General features: G+C 49.2%; 1 protein-coding gene across 11 annotated transcripts in view; it reads left to right on the top strand.

The window, feature by feature from the left end:
* The window catches only part of FAM227A (family with sequence similarity 227 member A), a 79,334-nt gene that overhangs the window by 25,777 nt on the left and 33,605 nt on the right, over positions 1 to 19,952 (top strand). For 9 of the 11 annotated variants that reach the window (XM_045062367.1, XM_045062366.1, XM_045062365.1 and 6 more), the window contains 3 exons: positions 4,992 to 5,099; positions 6,957 to 7,036; positions 15,334 to 15,424. In XM_045062367.1, coding sequence (XP_044918302.1) covers positions 4,992 to 5,099; positions 6,957 to 7,036; positions 15,334 to 15,424 — 279 coding nt within the window. Of the gene's footprint in view, positions 1 to 4,991; positions 5,100 to 6,956; positions 7,037 to 7,281; positions 7,342 to 7,618; positions 7,773 to 15,333; positions 15,425 to 19,952 lie in introns of all 11 variants that reach the window. The other 2 variants (XM_045062371.1, XM_045062364.1) reach the window with 2 other exon arrangements.

Here is a 19,952-nt window from a genome sequence, read left to right as displayed (position 1 = left end):
AACCTAGATATTTTCTAAGGCCCTTAAAATCTCCTACCTATTGAGAAGTTCCTGGGTCCTAAGTACTGTGCTAAGTAAGCACTCTTTTACATTTCCTATTGTCTTGGGGGTCTCCAAGCCATTCCCACATTAAGGTACTTGCTAGGCGAACTCTCAGGTCTCAGCATGTAGGAGTATTGACAGCCAAGATTATGGCAGTGCAATGAGGTTACACAGCCAGGGAATGTTCTCTTTTTTTTTTTTTTTTTTTAATGTTTATTTATTCTTGAGAGAAAGAGAGCGGGAGCAGGGAAGGGACAGAGAGATAGGGAGACACAGAATCTGAAGCAGGCTCTAGGCTCCGAGCTGTCAGCACAGAGCCTGATGCGGGGCTCGAACTCACGGACCATGAGATCATGACCTGAGCCAAAGTCAGACGCTCAACCGACTGAGCCACCCAGGTGCCCCCAGCCGGGGAATATTCCTAAGGGAAATGACAGGCAGGGTCTGGAGGAATTCCTGTGCAAGCTTCCTCATGCTGTTTTCCTTCCGTGAGCAGTTAGGCAGGGCACTGTCATCCCTCTGCAACAAAAATGCAGCAACACGTGTGATGTTTCTGCCCAGCCGGCTAGAGACACAGCACCCGAGCTTTCTACTGGGGGCTGGTCACATAGAGACCTCTGTCTGTCATGTACCAAAATTCCAGGAAAGCAGGTGTTCAGCAGAAGCCACACTGTTTTACAGCTTGCCACTCTCACCAGTTAGGGGAAAAATTTCCCCCAGCTTTCTTGGTATAATTGATGCATAACATCGTGTATGTGTAAGATGCACAACGTAACGATTTGACGCATGCATATGTTGGGAAATGTGACCATAATGAGGTTAGTTAACACATCCTTCATCACACGTAATTATCATTTTGTTGTTATGGTGAGAACACTTAGAAGCTACTCTCATGACAACAGTCAAATATACAACACGGTATTGTTAACTGTAGCCATCATGCCGTAGATCCCTGGGACTCGTTCCTCCTATAACTGGAACTTTACCCCCTTTGACCCACATCTCTTCATTTCCTCCATCCCCAGCCCCTGGCGACCACCAGTCTACTCTCTGCTTCTATGAGTTTGGCTTTTTAGCTTCCGCCTATAAGTGAGATCACGTAACAGTATTTGTCTCTCTCCATCTGCCTCATTTCACTTAGCATAATGCCCTCAAGGCCCATCCACGTTGTTGCATTGTCTGGCTTTCCTTTTTATGGCCGAATAACATTCCGTTGCGTATATATATGCCACATTTTCTTTATCCACCCACCCATTGACGGACACTCGGACTGTTTCCATGCCTTGGCTATTGTGAATAATGCTGCAGGGAACCTAGGGGTGCAGGTATCTCTTTGAGACTGTGATTTCATTTCCTCTGGAGTAGGATTCCTGAATCATAGAGTCGTTCTATTTTTAATTTTTTGAAGAGCTTCCATACTGTTTCCCATAGTGACAGTACCAATTTACATCCCTTCCAACAGTGCACAGGGTTCCCTTTTTTCTACATCCTCTCCAGCATTTGTTACCTCTGGTCTTTTTGATCATGGCCATCCTAGCAGGTGTGAGGTGATATCTCATTGTGGTTCTGGTTTGCATTTCCCTGTTGGTTAGTGATGTTGAGAACCTTTTCATATATTTGTTGGCCGCGTCTTCTTTGGAAAAAGAGCTGTTCAGGTCCTTTGCCCATTTTTAACCAGATTATTATTATTATTTATTTATTTACTTACTTATTTTTGCTATTGGGTCTATGAGTTCCTTATATGGTTTGGATATTTAACCTCTTATCAAACGTATGGTTTGCAAATATTTTCTTCCCTTCCATATGTTGCTTTTCCGTGCTATTGTTTCTCCTGCTGCACAGAAGGCTTTTAGTTGCACGTAGTCCCATTTGTTGATTTTTGCTTTGTTGCTTGTGCTTTTGGTGTCGTAGCCAAAAAGTCATGGCCAAGACCAATGTCAGAGAGCTTTTTCCCTATATTTTCTCCCAGGAGTTTTATGGTTTCAGATCTTACATTTAAGTCCTTAATCCATTCCAAGTTAATTTTTGTTAAGTGGTGTAAAAACTAGGGGTTCGGTTTCATTCATTTGCATGTGGCTGTCCAGTTTTCCCAGCACCATTTACTGAAGAGACTGTTTTTTTCCCCATTGTACATTCTTGGCTCCCTTATCAAATGCCAGTTGACCATCTATGTGTAGGTTTATTTCTGGGTTCTCAATTCTGTTTCATTGATCCATGTGTCTGTTTTTATACCAGTACCATACTATTTTGATTTCTTAGCTTTGTAATATAGTTTAAAATCAGAGAGTGTGATGTCTCCACCTATATTCCTTTTCAAGATTGCTTTGGCTATTCAGGGTCTCTCGTGGATGCATACAAATTTTAGGATGGTTTTTCTCTACTTCTGTGAAAAATGCCGTTGAAATTTTGAGAGATTGCATTGAATCTACAGATGGCTTTGGGTAGTATGGATGTTTTCACAATATTAATTCTCTTGATCTATGAACACAGCATATTTTTCCATTGATTTGTGTCTCCTTCAATTTCTCTCATCAGTGTCTTACAGTTTTCAATGTACAGACTTTTCACTTCCTTGGTTACATTTATTCCTAAGTATTTCACTGTTTTTGATGTTATCATGAGTGGGGTTGGGTTGTTTTCTTTATTTTTTTCCCACATAGTTCCTTGTCAATGTACAGAAACCCAACTGACTTTGATATGTTGATTTTGTATCCTGAAAAAGTACTGAATTTGTTAATTCTAACAGTTTTTTGGTGGACTCTAGATTTTTCTGCGTACGAGATGGGGTCATCAGCAAACAGAGACGATTTTACTTCTTCCATTCTGATTTGGATGCCTTTTTTCCTTTCTTTTTTCTAATCATTCTGGCTAGATCTTCTGGTACTATGTTGAATAGGAGTAGTGAGAGTGGCCACCCTTATCTCGTTCCTGGTCTTAGAAGAAAAACTTTTCTTCACCATTGAGTATGATGTTAGCTGCAGGCTTGTCACATGGGGCTTTTATTACACTGAGGTGTGTTCCTTCTGTCCCCGCTTTGTTGAGTGTCTTTATCACAGAAGGATGTTGAATTGTGACAAGTGTTCTTCCTGCACCGATTGAGACTATCATGACTTTTATCTTTCCTTCTATTAACATGTATTATGTTGATTGATTGATTTGTGGCTATTGAACCATCTTTGCATCCCAGGGATCAATCTCACTTGACCGTGGTGTATGATCCTCCTAAAATGATGCTGAATTCAGTTTGCTGGTACTTTCTTAAGAGGTTTTGCATCTATATTCATCAGGGACATTGGTCTGTAGTTTTCTTGTAGCATACTTAATCTGGATTTGGTATGAGGGTAATGCTCACCTCATAAAATGAGTTTGGGAGTGTTCCCTCCTCTTCAGTTTTTTTGAAAGAGTTTAAGAAAGGTTGGAGTTAATTCTTTAAGTGTTTTGTAGAACTCACCTGTGAAGCCATCTCGTCCTGGGCTTTTCTTTATTTGGGAGGTTTTTGATTACTGACTCAATCTCCTTACTCATTATCGGTCTGGTCTGCTTTTGTATTGCTTCATGATTCAGTGGTGGTAGGTTGTATATATCCAGGAATTTGCCCACTTCTGGGTAGTTAGGGCAAGTTATATCAGTGTAATGAAATGTTTACCAGACAACTCGCAGATGCTAGCCAAAGGCCAAGTTCACAAGCAAGATTTTCCAAGGAGAACAGCCTTGTGCCTGCTCAGCCTTTTCTGCACACCCATTTAATCCTCTTAACATATGCAGACTCCAAGAAGTCCCACAGCCACCAAACAGGGGAGCAGGCGTTCAGATCCAGGCTGTCCCGCTGCAGAGCTAGGTCTTGACCACTGCTCCATCCTTCCTCTCATTTTCCGACTCTTTTCTTCACTTCGCCCTTCCTATTTCCCGTTTTGTCCAAGACTGTGCCTCCTTCCCCTAACGCATTCTCAGCAATAAACCCCCCCGTCCACTTGCTTTGTCCAGTGGAGGCAGCATCTTTGCATAGGTGGTCAAAACTTCTCAAGTGATCCTTGGTCTTTTCCTTTCTACACCAAAGAACCGAGGGAGAAAGTGGAATCCTTCTAATGTCTGAGCGTTCAGGTTCCAGGAGCCAAGACTCTGAAGCACGTGGTTTTCTTACAAGAAAAAGCACCAGCCCCATTAGTGTCACCATCAAATATTTAGGGAGAACCCATTTCTGGTACTTAGCTAAGTGTGATAAGATGTTGGACAAATACTTGCTAAGCACCTGTTTGTTATGTGCTAGGTCCAGAGCTAAGCCCTGGAGGTGCAAAGGTGAATAAGGCCCAGGTCCTGCGCTCAGGGAGTTCCCAGTCCAGCAAGAGCAGAGGAGATGGCCAGGAAAACCAAAGTCTACAAACCCTTCACATCTGTGTACACAGGGTCACGTGTCCTGGTGTGATCGGATCGGATCTTGACACTCACGCTGTCTGGAACGCAGGGCGAACTTCATCTCCATTTTCTTTGTTTTGTTTTTTTAAGTTATTAAAATTTTTTTTACATCTATTTATTTTTGAGAGAGAGAGAGAGACAGAGCATGAGTGGGGGAGGGGCAGAGAGAGAAGGAGACACAGAATCCCAAGCAGCCTCCAGGCTCCAAGCTGTCAGCACAGACCCTGATATGGGGCTCCAACTCACGAACCGCGAGATTATGACCTGAGCCGAAGTCGGACGCTTAACCCACTGAGCCACCCAGGCGCCCCACCATCTCCCTTTTCCAGAGGAAGGCACCAAGCCGACCTAGAGAGGAAGCTGGGGAGCTCCCCCGACTTTGCAAGGCTCAGGGCCACTGTAGGGTGGGGCTAATGCTAGAAGCCCCGCCTCCGTAGGACCAGCAGGGGGCTCCTGGAGCAGAGGCTCTGGCTTCAGTTTTCTGCTTCCCTTCTCTTTTATGGAGGTTTTCACGATCCCTCTTCATTCTCTGTTAGGTATATATCCTTGCCTACAGAGCTATAACAGCTGGGACTACTCGGAACTAGATCCAGAGAGATTCCGGAGAGAAGAATTAATTTTGCAGAGAAAACGACTGTTAAAGAGTAAGGTACCACTTGTGGACTTTAGCCCCCTGTGGCCCTGCCACACCCAGCCGTATCCAGTTGAGGCAGGGCAGGGCCTTAGTATTGAGGTAGTCGGGCCAGGTTCCCTTTGACGCTCCCCTGTCTGGTCACCAAAATGACTGAAATGCTGATGTTCAGGGTGCACTTAAAAGTCAGCGCAACATAATTGCTGCGCTGCAGGGGTGGAATTTTGTATTCTAACGATGGATGCCAGTTACTGGGTGTCTCTGGGTGTCCGGTTACTGGGACCCATAGCACAGTCTAGGAGGAATTTAGGCAACGCAGTGACACTACCTTGGATTGGGCACTGTGGTGGGGCTTACAGCGTGCTGAGGCAGCACGGGGAGAGGTACCCAGTCCAGCCCTGAGCAGGCAAGTGGCATTGAAGCTGAGATTCGAAGGATGTGTATTTTAGGAGGGTGAAGGGGAGAATTACTGTTCCAGGCAGAGGGAACAGCATGCGAGAAGACCCAGAGGCATTTCTCGTGGCAGCGGTGAGAGGACTTTATGGGGTAACCAGCCTGTGGGTGGCTGAGTCAGGATTCAAACACGGGACTGCAAAGCCAAAGGGACACACTGTTGGGTCAAGTGGATATTTTCTCCAGCAGGGGGAGGTCTATCCTTTCCATGGTGGCACCCCAGGGACACAGAACAGCCCTATCTTTAGTAGGTGAATAGGACCCAGAGGGCAGACAACATCCCACTAATGAAATCCCTCAGCCACACCCAGGACCCTTTGGAAGTGGAGGATAGGAGTGAGAAAATTATTTTTTTCTCAAATATAGTGGAAACAGTTCATACCGGAAAGAATGTGAGTCTAAGCACAAAGCTGTACTCATCAGCAGTAAAAATCATGCTGTCGCATACTGACTCATTCTCTGCACCAGCCAGCTTGTGTTACTTTGTTTTCCGCCTACTCTACCCCTATGAGAGAGCCTGTTCCCCTCATCTTACAGCAGGAGGTGAGGGGCAGAGAGGTTCATGCGAGGGCCAGAATTTTGCCCAGACGGGCTAATCAACCTCCTGCTTTCGGCAGCCTGTGGGCCCTCTGGCCAATGAAACCATTGTCCCCACTCAGTCTGCCTCCCTCAGGGAATGTGAGGCCACTCAGCAGGAAGGAGGGGCCCCCTGAGAGCCAGTACAGTCCCCACGATGGTGAGCCCCCTGTCTGCGCAGGGACGCCAGAGCCACGCCTTTGCCACCTAGAAGGACCAGCAGCGTCAGCGTCTCTAGCCCGGCTGCACCGGGCTCCGCGGTGGTCCCCCAGGGCTCCGTAAGCGCTGTCCAGTTTGCGAAGCGCCAGTCTAGGGCACAGGGGAGGGACTGCCTGGCAGGCCTCAGAGAAGAGCATGACCCCCGCTTGATATGTTCGCTTTCCCAGCAATCACCGTGGACACAGGAGTTGCAAAGTGAACAACATCTAACCTGTGAACTGTCTTCAAATTCAATGACACTCTAGGAGATGGATAGATTGTTACTTTTTTTCAGGGTTTAAGCCAGCATGTCTTCATTTCGATGTTTTCAACTTTTGGTTTTTCTTTTGAAGCCAGTATTTTTTTCCCCCTGTGGGTTGAGTGCTTGCACTGTGTACGGGGCTCCGCATACATTATTTAATTGGCTCACCAGCCCTGCAAGGTAGTTGGTATTTAAGCCTTTAACAGGATCCGAGAGGTTAGGTAACTTGCCCAAGGTCATTCAGCAGGTGGAATGACTGAGGGGCTCTGGTTTGCCTGAGGTCTGTTGTCCTCCAGGGAGGGGGCTGTGTCAAAACTCCTGGTCTACAGTGTCCTCTCCAGGACAAGAAGGAACTGAAGCACAACTTTGTCTCCTTCCTAGGAAGAGAGTTTCCTTTGTCCACTTCTAAGAGCTACGCCTTCCAGAAGTCTACCCAGAGCAAGGAAGCCCAGGGCCCGAAGGTGAGTAGAGAGTCACAGACCCAGACCCTTTGCATCCCAGATGCTTCGGTGACGTCCAAGTGGTTCCACATCTCTGTGCTCCCCGCCCAGCGTCTCGGGGGGGGGGGGGTCCTGGTGGTCCTCTAGGTCTGCGTGCATGAGCAGAGCACCAAAGGGTGACCCCAGAAATGCAGTGATGGGGAAGTGAAGGGAAAAGAAGCAGAGGCTCAGCTCAAAGTGCTTTTCTGTCTTTTCCTCCCTATCAGTCCTTGTCAGAAACCTGCGCCTGGCTGTCCTCTCGACCCCTGCTTGCCCCTCTGTGCCCTGTGAGGTTCCCTCCTAGGCAGCTCCAGCACCACCCTTCCCCTCCCCTCCCCTCCCCTCCCCTCCCTACACTCCAGTTTGAGCTCCTTCATATTACAGCAGGCTCCTTGCTCCCTCAGGCTCCCCGGTACCCCGGCAATCTTTTCAGAATGCAGATCTAATTATGTCCTAGGTCACCCCCCTGGCCCCACCCAACTCCCCCTACCCTAAACACCCTCCCCCAGCCCAAATACAAAATACCTCCCGAACCTCAGAAGGCTTCCTCTTGCCGTGGGGTAGACTGACCTGTGCGACCCTGCCACGTCCTGCCGGCCCCATCTCCACCTTCCTGGGCCCTTGCGGCTCCCCCTGCAGGGGTGTTTTCTCGGTTCCTTGTGGACGTCACACCCCTACCAACACCTGGCCTCTGTACCTGCCACTCGTCTTGTCCCAGGTAAGCTCCCTCCTGCCACCATCATTGCCAGCATCTCCTCCCACTGGTAACACGAAACCAAATGCTACTGCTACCGATCAAGGCCTCCTTTTTCCAGAAAGCTGGACAAATAAATGTCTGGGAAAACAATGAAAGAGGCCTTTTGCTGCCCGTTTTTGTAAGTAGAACGTCACTGGCACACCGGCACAGTCCCTGGTTGACCTGGTCTTGTACTGCAGGCGGCCTGTCTCACTTGCCCTTCACTGGTCTTCAACTGGCTTTGCACTGCAATGGCAGGGCTGAGTAGTTGCGGTACACACATCATGGCCTGCACAGCCGAAAACGTTTACTCTCTGGCTCTCGGCTGAAGGAGTTGCCACCCTGGTTCAGGGGACACGTAGTCATCCTTCTATGTCAGCTGAAGCCCTCGTCCTCAGGGTCAGCAGCCTTGACCCTCATCTACATTTGGTTCCTTGTGATACGTACTCAGAGCTCTGTCCTTCAGAGCACTTATGGAATTATGCGGTCATTCCTATGATCATGGCTGTCTTTGCCACTAATCTTTTTTTTTTTTTAAAGCTTTTATTTATTTATTTTGAGAGAAGGTGACCATGAGCAAGGAAGGGTCAGAGAGAGAGGGAGAGAGAATCCCAAGCAGGCTCCCCGCTGTCAGCGCAGAGCCTGATGAGGGGCTCCACCCCAAGAACAGTTGACATCATGACCTGTGCAGAGATCAGGAGTCAGATGCTTAACCAACTGAGCCACCCAAGCACCCCTCTGCTACTAATCTTTAAGCTGTAGACCAACATCCTCATTGCTTTCTTTTTTTTTTTTAATGTTTATTTATTTTTGAGAGAGAGAGAGAGCACGAGCGGGGAAGGGGCAGAGAGAGAGGGAGACACAGAATCCGAAGCAGGCTCCAGGCTCTATGCCGTCAGCACAGAGCCCGATGTGGGGCTCGAACTCGTGAACTGCGAGATCATGGCCTGAGCCGAAGTCGGACGCTCAACCGACTGAGCCACCCAGGCTCCCCAACATCCTCATTTCTAATGTGCTTCATTCTGAATAAGTAGCATATGAGGCTCGATTCATCCTTAGACCAGACTTTCCCCTTTGTTTGGGGCGGAGTTGGGGGTGGTTTCCCCCTGGCACATTCACCCAATGTTTGGAATGGGTGAAGGGTGTGCCTTTCTTTTGTAAGGCGGGATAAAGGCTACGTTCTCAGGACGATCACTTTTAGACAACAGGACGGAAGCACATTTAAGGATCTGGAAATGGATGTTCTTTGAACTGGCAAGGCCAGTGCTCCTTGGGAAGTTCCCATGTCCCCACAGGGCTTGAAGGTCTCTGGTTCAAAGCCTGCTCTCACAGGTTCAGATTGTAGCTGTGCAGCCTCGGACAAGTTACTTAACCTCCCTGAGACTTGGTTTCTGCAGGTGTGACGTGAGCACAATAAATAGCAGGGCCTTCTCCCTGCCATGATGAAGATCGTAGCACATGTGTCTGTGTGGCCAGGGCCCCTGTCAATCCACGGCCGCACGTCTCAACGGGGGGACTGAGCACTGCCCGCCTGTGCTGGCACACTTCCCCAGCATGTGCTCCCCTCCCCCAAACCCTCGTGTCACTTGGTCTCCCTTCCCAGAATTCTTGTACTGCAGGCGGCCTGTCTCACTTGCCCTTCACCCCAGCACCCTCCAGGGAGCGTCTTCCCTGAGAAATTAGAAGCAGTCAGCAGGAAGGCACTCCCTTTCCTACCACGAGGCACCTGCCCCCATCTGTACCCTCACCATTGGCCTATGGAGGACGGGCCCTGCCCCCGCTTGTGCCCTGGACCCCACCCCCTGGGGACCAAACCCCTCTCTCTTGTGTCGTCATTTTCTCCCACTCGGTGGGATCACGCCCATCTTTGAACAGTCCTGCCTTAGCACTTCCGGCCTTTGCCTCTGCACCGCCATTTCCTGCTGCCTTTCCGCCAGAACTTCTTGAAAGCCTCCCCTGCACCCACATTTCCTTGCCTCAGCCCTCCAGTCGGTTCCTGCCCTCAGGGCCTCATTGCAGCGGCGGCCCAGACCCTAATCTGTTGCCTGCTCTAGTCTGTGTCACGTGGTTGGCTACTCCCACCTTCCTGAACCACTTTTTCCGCTTGGCTTCTGTGTTGCCAGGCTTTTGCAAGTGCCTTCCTTCCCGGCTGGCTGCTCCTTTTCCGTCTTCCTTGCTGGCTCCCTGTCCTCTCAGCCAGTCAGTCTGTCCCGGCCCCTTCCCCTCCACTTACGTGTTCTCCCCATGTGGTCTCATCTGGTCCGCTGGCCAGGAACACCCAAATCTCCCTCCCGACTCTGGTGTATCCACCTGCCCTCTGGGGCCCCGCCAGGAGGATCTCGACCTGGAAAGGGGTGAGGAGGTTGCTGATTCCCAGGGTCCGGCATCAGTTTGCTCCTGGCCGACTCCAGCAGCCTCTTCCTGGGCTCCTCCCTTGGCCCCAGTCCAGTCTCAACACAGCCACCAGAGTGACCTTCTCATAGACACCAGATGAGGCTGTTCTCCACCTCAAGCCTCCAGCAGTTTCTCCAGTGCACTGGGAATCCGATCCAGGCCCCTTAGCCTGAGTTGGATTGCCCCTCGGGATCGGGCCACCACCTCTCTCTCCAGCCTCTTCACACCCTTTCCCTCCCTCGGCACCAGTCAGCCCACCGGACCTCCTTCTGCCCTTGGACCCTGCAGGCCTGTGTCCAGCTGAGCCTTTGCACTAACTGTCCCCTTCGCCTGGAACGTGCTTTCCTCAGAGTTCTAAGGAAGGGCTGGCTCCTTCTTGACATTCAGATTCCAGTTTCATTGACATTGCCCTAGTGAGGCCGGTCCTGACTGCCCAGGGACGCTCTATCATCACGTGGCTAATTGAATTCCCTGCACAGTGCTTATCACAGGCTGCTCTTTTTCCTGGGGGATTTATGTAGTGTTTAGTATCTGTCTCCCTCTATTAGAACATAAACTCCAGGGTGCCTGAGTGGCTCAGTGGTTGAGCGTCTGACTTTGGCTCAGGTCATGATCTCACGGTTCGTGGGCTCGAGCCTCGCGTCGGGCTCTGTGCTGACAGCTCAGAGCCTGGAGCCTGTGTCTGATTCTGTGACTCGTTCTCTCTCTGCCCCTTCCCTACTTGTGCTCACGCTCTCTCTCTGTCTCTGCCTCTCAAAAATAAATAAATGCTAAAAAAAAAATAAATTAAAAAAAATTAGAGAAGACAGTTAAAGAAGATCTTTGTAAGGAAGAATCATCATCTTCTTACCTGCAAACAGTAGTCTCCTTCAGGAAGAAATGTGTTCAAGGGAAACGGTGAGGCACCGCCCCCAGGAAGGGCCAACATGTTAGTTTCAAAGGCCAGGCCACCAAGCATGAAGCCCAAACCATTCCCCCCCCCCACCCCCGCCGCCCCCTCCACCCCCACAAAGGTACACTGCTGTGCCCCAGTCAGTGTTCCTGGGACCAGATGCTCAAAGCTCTGCTCTGCTTTCCTGTCAACAGACTTCCCCAAACTGGGGTCTGCTTGGACTCTGCAGGGCACTGCTTCATCATGTTGGTCATTTGTACCTTGAAAGCAGGTGTGGTGCATCTAGAGGGTAGACCTTTGGTGAAATGTCTGCTTCACAGCCCAAAAGAAGCTGGGGGAGTAGCTTACGTCTTTCACCTTGGGGCATGAGTCTTGCGTATATGGAGAAGGAAGGGCACACATGTGACAGATAACACCCCCAGAGGGAGCCATTTAAGCTGAGAACCAAAGGATGAGGAGTCAGCCATTAAGAGTTCATGGAAGAGGGGCGCCTGGGTGGCTCAGTCGGTTGAGCGTCCGACTTCGGCTCAGGTCGTGATCTCACAGTCCCTGATTTCGAGCCCCGCATCGGGCTCAGTGCTTACAGCTCAGAGCCTGGAGCCCGCTTCAGATTCTGTGTCTCCCTCTCTCTGCCCCTCCCCTGCTCATGCTCTGTCTCTCTCTGTCTCAAAAATAAATAGAAACATTAAAAAAAAAAGAGAGTTAATGGAAGAACCTTCCTGAAAAAGGAAACATGTGTGCAAAGGCCCTGAGGCCACACACACACACACACACACACACACAAAGAGCTTGAGCTATCCAAGGAACACAGAGAAGGCCAGTGATATTGTCACCCAGTGCAGGTGGGGCATAAGCTAAGATTGCCTGGGGCCCCCTCCCCACCATGGCCCAGAGGCGACGAAACCGTAGGAAAGAGGGGCAGGAGTCAAGGTGAGGGAAGCAGCAGCGGCCTGGACAGTTGGGAGAGTCATAGCAAGGAGTATGGATATAATGTAAGTGCTACTGGAATCCATTAAAATAAGGGAAATACACCGTCCGACTTTTCTTTTTATAAGATCACACGTTCTTCTGAATACAGAGAATGTAACACAAGGGGACAGAGAACCAGTTAGGAGGCTTTGTCGTTGTCTCGGGAAGAGACTGTGACAGCAGATGAGGAGAAGCAGAGACCTGAAGTGTGTTTTGGAGTCAGATCTTTCAAGCTGTGCTCACAGAATGGCCTTGGGAGTGGGGAGGAAGGGGAGGGAAGAAAGGAAGGAGCCAAAAATGCTTTCCGGTGTGTGGCTGAAGCATCTGAATGGAGCCATTTACTGAGCGGGAGAGCATAGCGTTTGGGGCGGGGGGAAGCCACCAAGAGCTCAGTTTTGAACTTGTTACCTTGGGGGCGCCTGGGTGGCGCAGTGGGTTAAGCGTCCGACTTCAGCCAGGTCACGATCTCGCGCTCCGTGGGTTCGAGCCCCGCGTCGGGCTCTGGGCTGATGGCTCAGAGCCTGGAGCCTGTTTCCGATTCTGTGTCTCCCTCTCTCTCTGCCCCTCGCCCGTTCATGCTCTGTCTCTCTCTGTCCCAAAAATAAATAAACGTTGAACTTGTTACCTTGAGGAAGCCTATGAGAAGCGTGAAGGCAGATGTCACCTAGGTAGTTCAGTCTGCCGGGCTAGACTTTGGAGGAGAGGTCTGAGTTAAAGATCAAGTCCTACCCAAGTTGTCTGTATCTGTGACAAAATATGGGAGTTAGGAGTGAATGACCCCCATGGAGTCATAGGCTAGCTTGGTGCAGCAGACCTAAAGTCCCCTCTAAGGTGATGCCATCTCTCAGTTGTGCAACTCTGAGCCAATCTGAGCCTCTGTGTTCTTATCTCACAATGGGCGTCACACCTGACAGGGGAGGCCCCAGGTCGGTCAGGTTTGGTCAGAGTGTCTACTCATTTTACCCGGAGTTTTCCCAAGCTCCAGGGCATGGGTACGGTAAGGGTCAATAACAGTAATGATTCCAGCTCCTCCAGCTCGTGCCCGTGCCTGCTAATACCAGCTCTAAAGCCCACTGCCCTCCTGGACATTTCTGGGCAACCCCAGATCGAATCTCACCTTGGCTCAAAAATAGTCTCCGGGGCTTCCCTGTCCCATCACAGCTGAGCCCTCAGAGCGTGCCGTCTGAGTAGCAGGGTGACCACGTGGGACAGAACGGTTCCGTCTCCTCTGGGCTGTGCTGGGGAGGGAGCCCCAGGGCAATCTTAGCCTACGCCCCACCTGCATGATAGTCGCCTTGCCTCATAGCTTGGGCATGGTTGCGGGTCACAACCTGACAGAGTGCATGGGGAAGTGTCCTCTCTAGGCCCTTACGACATCCTTGCAAGGATGTCGTATTACCTTTGTTTGACAGGGGAAGCAGGAGACTCACAGAGGTGAACAGCTTCCCCCGGGCCCCACAGCTGACCTCAGCTGGCATCCGAGCTCTTTTCGCGTGGCCCCACCGCCCTTCCAACAACCGACAAACCCAGGACAATCTCCTCGCGTGTATAACATGATCTCCCTGAGGCCTGTTAACAAGGCACGTGATGCTTCATCGAGCCCGGGAGTGTTTTCTGTCTCACACACCCCAGGAACCGCTTCGACCCTATAAAACTCAGCGGCTGCCGGACAGCCAGCTGCATGGGACATGGGAGGCCGTCTCAGCATTCCTCCCATTCAAATATTGTATTTATATAAAGCAAAGTGGTTGTTGAGGCTGGTGGACTGCTCGTCTGCCTCTTGGTGGGCCATCTGTTTAACGTTGCCAAACTCCTACTCATCCTTAAAGACAGAACAAAAGCATCTTCTCTCCTTGGAAGCCCTCCAGCTCTCCCCCAGGCAGGATCGAGCATTCCCCACTCTGGCTTCCCGCGTATAGTCTGCTCGCTCGGCCTGTGGCAGACTAGTCATTGTTCCCCACTATCTGTCATTCACCTCCCCTGTAGAAAAAGAACCTTGGGGGGCGCCTGGGTGGCGCAGTCGGTTAAGCGTCCGACTTCAGCCAGGTCACGATCTCGCGGTCCGGGAGTTCGAGCCCCGCGTCGGGCTCTGGGCTGATGGCTCGGAGCCTGGAGCCTGTTTCCGATTCTGTGTCTCCCTCTCTCTGGCCCTCCCCCGTTCATGCTCTGTCTCTCTCTGTCTCAAAAATAAATAAAAACGTTGAAAAAAAATTTAAAAAAAGAAAAAGAACCTTGGATATGTAGCTGTGCACATACATGGGCAGAATAAAGATGTTTCCTAGCCCCCCCTAGATTTCACATGTAGCCCATGTGACTCAGATCCAGTTAAGGAAATAGAAGTGGGTATATACGCCACGTGGCAGTTTTTAGGAATCTTCCTTAAAACACAGCTCATGCGAATGAGTCCTTTGTCTCTGTTTCCTTTTCTCCATTCTGCTGCCTGGAATGTGAATGTGATGGCTGGAGCTCTTGCTGCCATCTTGGACCCTAAGAACAAGGGTCCTATCTTAGGGAAGGTGGAACCATGAAGAAGGGACTCTGGAAGAAGTCAGAGTCCCTAAGGACTTACCACCACAGAAATACCATATAAACCCTGGATTGCGTACCTTCAGACTGTTACGTGGGAGGGAAATTTCTACCTAGTTTGAGCCACTGTTATTTTGAGTCACTGATCTACAAACCTAATCCTAACTTACGTTACTTCTCTAAGAAATATGTGAATCTGCCCACCCCTTCGCGTAATTATCTATTTCCTATTCTCTCCCCTGCTGGACTGGGAGCTCCTCTGGGCAAGGGGCTAGGTCTCAGGGTCTGCCTAGTAATAGACGCAGTAGTAGTTGCTCAGTGAAATGTCCCCCGAGGGAGTGTGGTAAGTGATTGCGTGAACAATGGCCACAATGCTCTCGGTCCACTTCCCATAAGCAGCCACACATGCGCTTTGCTTTGCACGCATTAGCTGACTTAATCCTCCTAAGAACCAAATAGGAAACAAAGGCAACCGAGACGTCCAGAGACTCGTCCAAGCTTAGCGGCTGCTGAGGGACAGGGCTTGGACTGGCATCCCAGTCTGCTCAGCCCCCAGCACCTGCATTTGCAGCCACCTCTTGGCCACGCGCCCTAGTTAGAGGGCTGGGTGCCCAGGCTCTGCTGAGTGGTCTCCCTCCACGTGATGCATCGCTAAGAACGAGGAGAAATGTCTGGGAAATTGCATGTTGACTGTTAGTATTCCTCTCCCAACCAATTTTACTCAATTTCATCTTCTTTTTTTTTTTTTTTTTTCCTCTCCTGGAGTCTTCCTGTATAAATTCAACCACGGAGAAAGGTCCTGTGGCCAAGAAGAAATCACGGGATGGCTCACAAACACAGAATGCCACAAAAGGTACAGGAACTATCTTAAAAGGGAAATGTAGGCGTTTGACTTAGTTATGATCTCACAAGCCCTGGCTTCCTGGGTTTGTTCAGACATAATGTGCCACCCTGGTCTACACTTGTGGTTCTAGCCACCCTGGTCTACACTTGTGGTTCTAGCCTGGGTCTTGACACCAAGTGATATCTTAGGAGAGAACATAATTATCTCTTCAGTTCAACAAACACTGATTAAGTTCCACTCTTATGATGAGGAGTTCAGCACAGCGCTAATGCTTGCGGGGAAGAAAGGCTGTTTGCAAAGGAAGAAAAATACCTAAGACATGATTGCTGCTCCCATCCACTCCCCCCCCCCCCCCCCCCCCCGCGAAACTCAACATTTGTTGAGGTAAGAATTGATTTGTGTCCAGGTGTTTTTTTTTTGTTTTTTTTTTTTCAACGTTTATTTATTTTTGGGACAGAGAGAGACAGAGCATGAACAGGGGAGGGGCAGAGAGAGAGGGAGACACAGAATCGGAAACAGGCTCCAGGCTCCGAGCCATCAGCCCAGAGCCCGACGCGGGGCTCGAACTCACGGACCACGAGATCGTGACCTGGCTGAAGCCGGACGCTTAACCGACTGCGCCACCCAGGCGCCCCTGTGTCCAGGTGTTAATTTCTGAAGGAGACTGAGTGACCACACAGAGAGGCCAATGCCACTGAAAGAAAAGTTTGCTACTCACAGTTGTCCTAGGAACAGAGACCCAGACGCACGGGGTCATGGGAGGGATCACCGGTGTCGGCCAGGGGGCGGAATGGAGCAAGGGGAAGGCTCAGGCCACCACCTTTACTGGGATTTCTCTGGGAAAGACAAGGCATGAAAGGTAAACAGGTTGGGATTATCTACTTTGAGTTCCTGGTGGGCTCTGGGACGTAGGCACTGTCTCTGGTTGTCTGTCACCGGGCCTTGGGGTGATTTAGGGGCGGGGGAAATACTGCCTTGGCGTGGGGGAGTTGGAGAAGTCGGTGGTTCAGAGCATGGCCTCTGGGCCACAGGGGAGACGTGAACAGCACTGGCCATCAGTTTTGCCCTGTAATTACTGGATGCCAAATAGACAAATACAGAACCTAAGAAAACACAGAACAGGAACTCTTAAGTATCATTGCAGGCAATTACACGCATGCGATCATTATTCCAAAAAATTAAGCAATCCTTTTTCTTTACGGAGAAATGGAAGCTCAGAGATGTTAGTATGTGAATTATATCTCAATCAAGCTGTTATTAAAAAAAAAAAAAAAAAAAAGGACAACTTGGGAACCACTCATTGAGAGGTACAGCCAGGTTCCAAACAGAGGTCAATATGTGTAGGAGAGGGGCGCCTGGGTGGCTCAGTGGGTTAAGTGTCTCAGGTCATGATCTCTTGGTTCGTGAGTTCAAGCGCCATGTTGGGCTCTGTGCTGACAGCTTGGAGCCTGGAGCCTGCTTCGGTTTCTGTGTCTGCATCTCACTCTGCCCCTTCTCTGTGCGTGCTCTGTCTCTCTCTCAAAATAAAAAAGCATTAAAAAATTTAGGGCGCCTGGGTGGCGCAGTCGGTTAAGCATCCGACTTCAGCCAGGTCACAATCTCGCGGTCTGTGAGTTCGAGCCCCGCGTCGGGCTCTGGGCTGATGGCTCGGAGCCTGGAGCCTGTTTCCGATTCTGTGTCTCCCTCTCTCTCTGCCCCTCCCCCATTCATGCTCTCTCTCTGTCCCAAAAAATAAATAAACGTTGAAAAAAAAAATTAAAAAAAAAAAATTAAAAAAAATATATTTGTAGGAGACTTTGCAAGTCCTCAATATAAGCATGCATTGACCCTTGAATGACACAGGGGTTAGGGACGATGATCTTGCCACACAGTCGAAAATCCATGTATAACTTTTGACTCCTCCCAAAACGTAACTGCTAATAGCCTACTGTTAACTTAAAGTCTCACCAACAACATAAACAGTTGATTAACACATGTTTTGCATGTTATACGTATTATATACTGTATTCTTATAATAAAGTAGGCTAGAGAAAAGACAATGCTATTAAGAAAATCATAAGGTGGAGGGGCGCCTGGGTGGCGCAGTCGGTTAAGCATCCGACTTCAGCCAGGTCACGATCTCGCGGTCCGTGAGTTCAAGCCCCGCGTCGGGCTCTGGGCTGATGGCTCAGAGCCTGGAGCCTGTTTCCGATTCTGTGTCTCCCTCTCTCTCTGCCCCTCCGCCGTTCATGCTCTGTCTCTCTCTGTCCCAAAAATAAATAAATGTTGAAAAAAAAATTTTAAGAAAATCATAAGGTGGAGAAAATATATATATTTAAAGTATATATACTGTCCTGTAAAAGATCTGTATATAAGTGGACTTGTACAGTTCCAACCCACATTGTTCAAGGGTCAACTGCACATTCAAATTCATGAAGACCTGTGAGTCAAAGAGGAAGTGCTAAAGGGAATTAGAAAATATTTTGGGGGTGCCTGGGTGGCTCAGTCGGTTAAGCATCCGACTTTAGCTCAAATCATGATCTTGTGGTCCGTGGGTTCAAGCCCCGCATCGGGCTCTATGCTGACAGCTCAGAGCCTGGAGCCTGCGTCAGATTCTGTGTCCCTTCTCTCTCTGCCCCTCCCCTGCTCTCTCTCTCAAAAATAAATAAACATTAAAAAAAATTTTTTTAAGAAAATATTTTGAACTGAATAAAAATGAAAACCTTTTTTTCTAACATGAACATTTAATGCTATAGATTTCCCTCTGCACACGGAGGCATTTCACAAATGTTTTGGATATGGTCTTTTAATTTTTATTCAGTTTGGGTTGTCCACTTTGCAGCTAACATAAAGAATGCTGGGGGGCACCTGGGTGGCTCAGCTGGTTGAGCATCCAACTTCAGCTCAGGTCACGATCTCACAGTCCGTGAGTTCGAGCCCCGCGTCGGGCTCTGTGCTGACAGCTCAGAGCCCGGAGCCTGCTTCGGATTCTGCGTCTCCCTCTCTCTCTGCCCCTCGTCCTGTCACACTCTGTCTCTCTCTCTCAAAAATAAGTAGACATTGAAAAAATTAAAAAAATAAATAAAATAAGGAATGTCGGTATGGACACCCACAGAGAAGATTTTGTGTGGCCGTATGTTTTCATTTCTCTCGGGTGTATGTAAACATAGGGGTAGAACTGCTGGGTCATATGATTAACAGTTTGAGAAGCTGCCAAGCTATACTCCAAAGTGATCATCCCACATATTTTGAAGAATGTAAGAGGAGAAACAGTCTATGTTAACTGTGTATAGCCACCGTTATATACTATTTATGTTATATATTTACTATTTTTAACACGTATTTACTGTACATAACCAAATATTTATGACTTCTATTGTTTTTCCATTCTTTTCTATTTTATTTTATTTTATTTTTAAGTAATCTCTACACCCAACGTGGGGCTTGAACTCACAACCCCAAGGTCAAGAGTCACATGCTCTTCTGACTGAGCCAGCCAGGCGTCCCATATTGTTTTTCCATTATTCTTGAAGTTCCAAGTTTTCTTCTCATACCATTTTCCTTCTATCTGAGGGGGGAAAAAAAAAACCCTTCCTTCAGTAATCCATTTCCTGCTGGCAATGAATTCCCTTAGTTTTCTTTCATCTGAGAATGTCTCTATTTCACCTTCTTTCTTGAAGGATATTTTTTTCTGGTTATTCTGGGTTGGTAGTTCTTTTCTTTCAGCTCCCCCCGCTTTTTTAATGTTTACTTTGGGGGTGCCTGGGTGGCTTAGTTGGTTAAGTGTCTGACTTCAGCTCAGGTCATGATCCCATGAATCGTGGGTTTGAGCCCCACCTTGGGCTCTGTGCTGACAGCTCAGAGCCTGGAGCCTGCTTCAGATTCTGTGTCTCCCTCCCTCTCTGCCCCTTCCCCACCCTCTCTCTCTCCCTCTCCCTCCCTCCCTCTCAAAAACAAATAAACATTAGAAAAGATCTTTTTCAGTTTATTTTGAGAGGGAGAGAGAGAGAGCGCGTGTGTGCGCGTGCGCGCACACACACACACACATACACACACACACACACACACACACACACACACACACACACGAGTGGGGGGGGGGCACAGAAGGAGGGAGAGAGAGAATCCCAAGCAGGCTCACACTCAACATGGAGTTGACTTGGGCTTGAACTCACCAACTCTGAGATCATGACCTGAGCCAAAATCAAGAGTCAGACGCTTAAGCTTACCCGATGAGCCACTCAGGTACCCCTATGGGATTCCTTTCTTGACCTCTCTCTTCTTTCCCACACTGGCTCCAAAGGCACCCCTGTCTGGTCTTCTGCTAGAAAGTTAGAACTTCCGTCTCTCCACTCTTCTGCATACTTCCTGTGACTGGGTCTGCCTTCATGGCCAACTGGGAAGACAGAGGGAGAAAAAAAAGTGACAGAGATTCCCTTCCTACTTTCTGAACCACAAATCCGTGGTCCAGAGAAGGACTCCCGTCCCTCAGAGTTTTAGATACCTATCCAGCTGCCACTCCTCCTGCTGTCACTACCATACAGGTTTGCAAGCTTCC

The sequence above is a fragment of the Felis catus genome, chromosome B4, assembly GCF_018350175.1.
Source record: "Felis catus isolate Fca126 chromosome B4, F.catus_Fca126_mat1.0, whole genome shotgun sequence".
NCBI lineage: Eukaryota > Metazoa > Chordata > Mammalia > Carnivora > Felidae > Felis > Felis catus.
The sequence above is the reverse complement of the archived record's forward strand: the minus strand, read 5'-3'. Positions and strand labels throughout refer to the sequence as shown.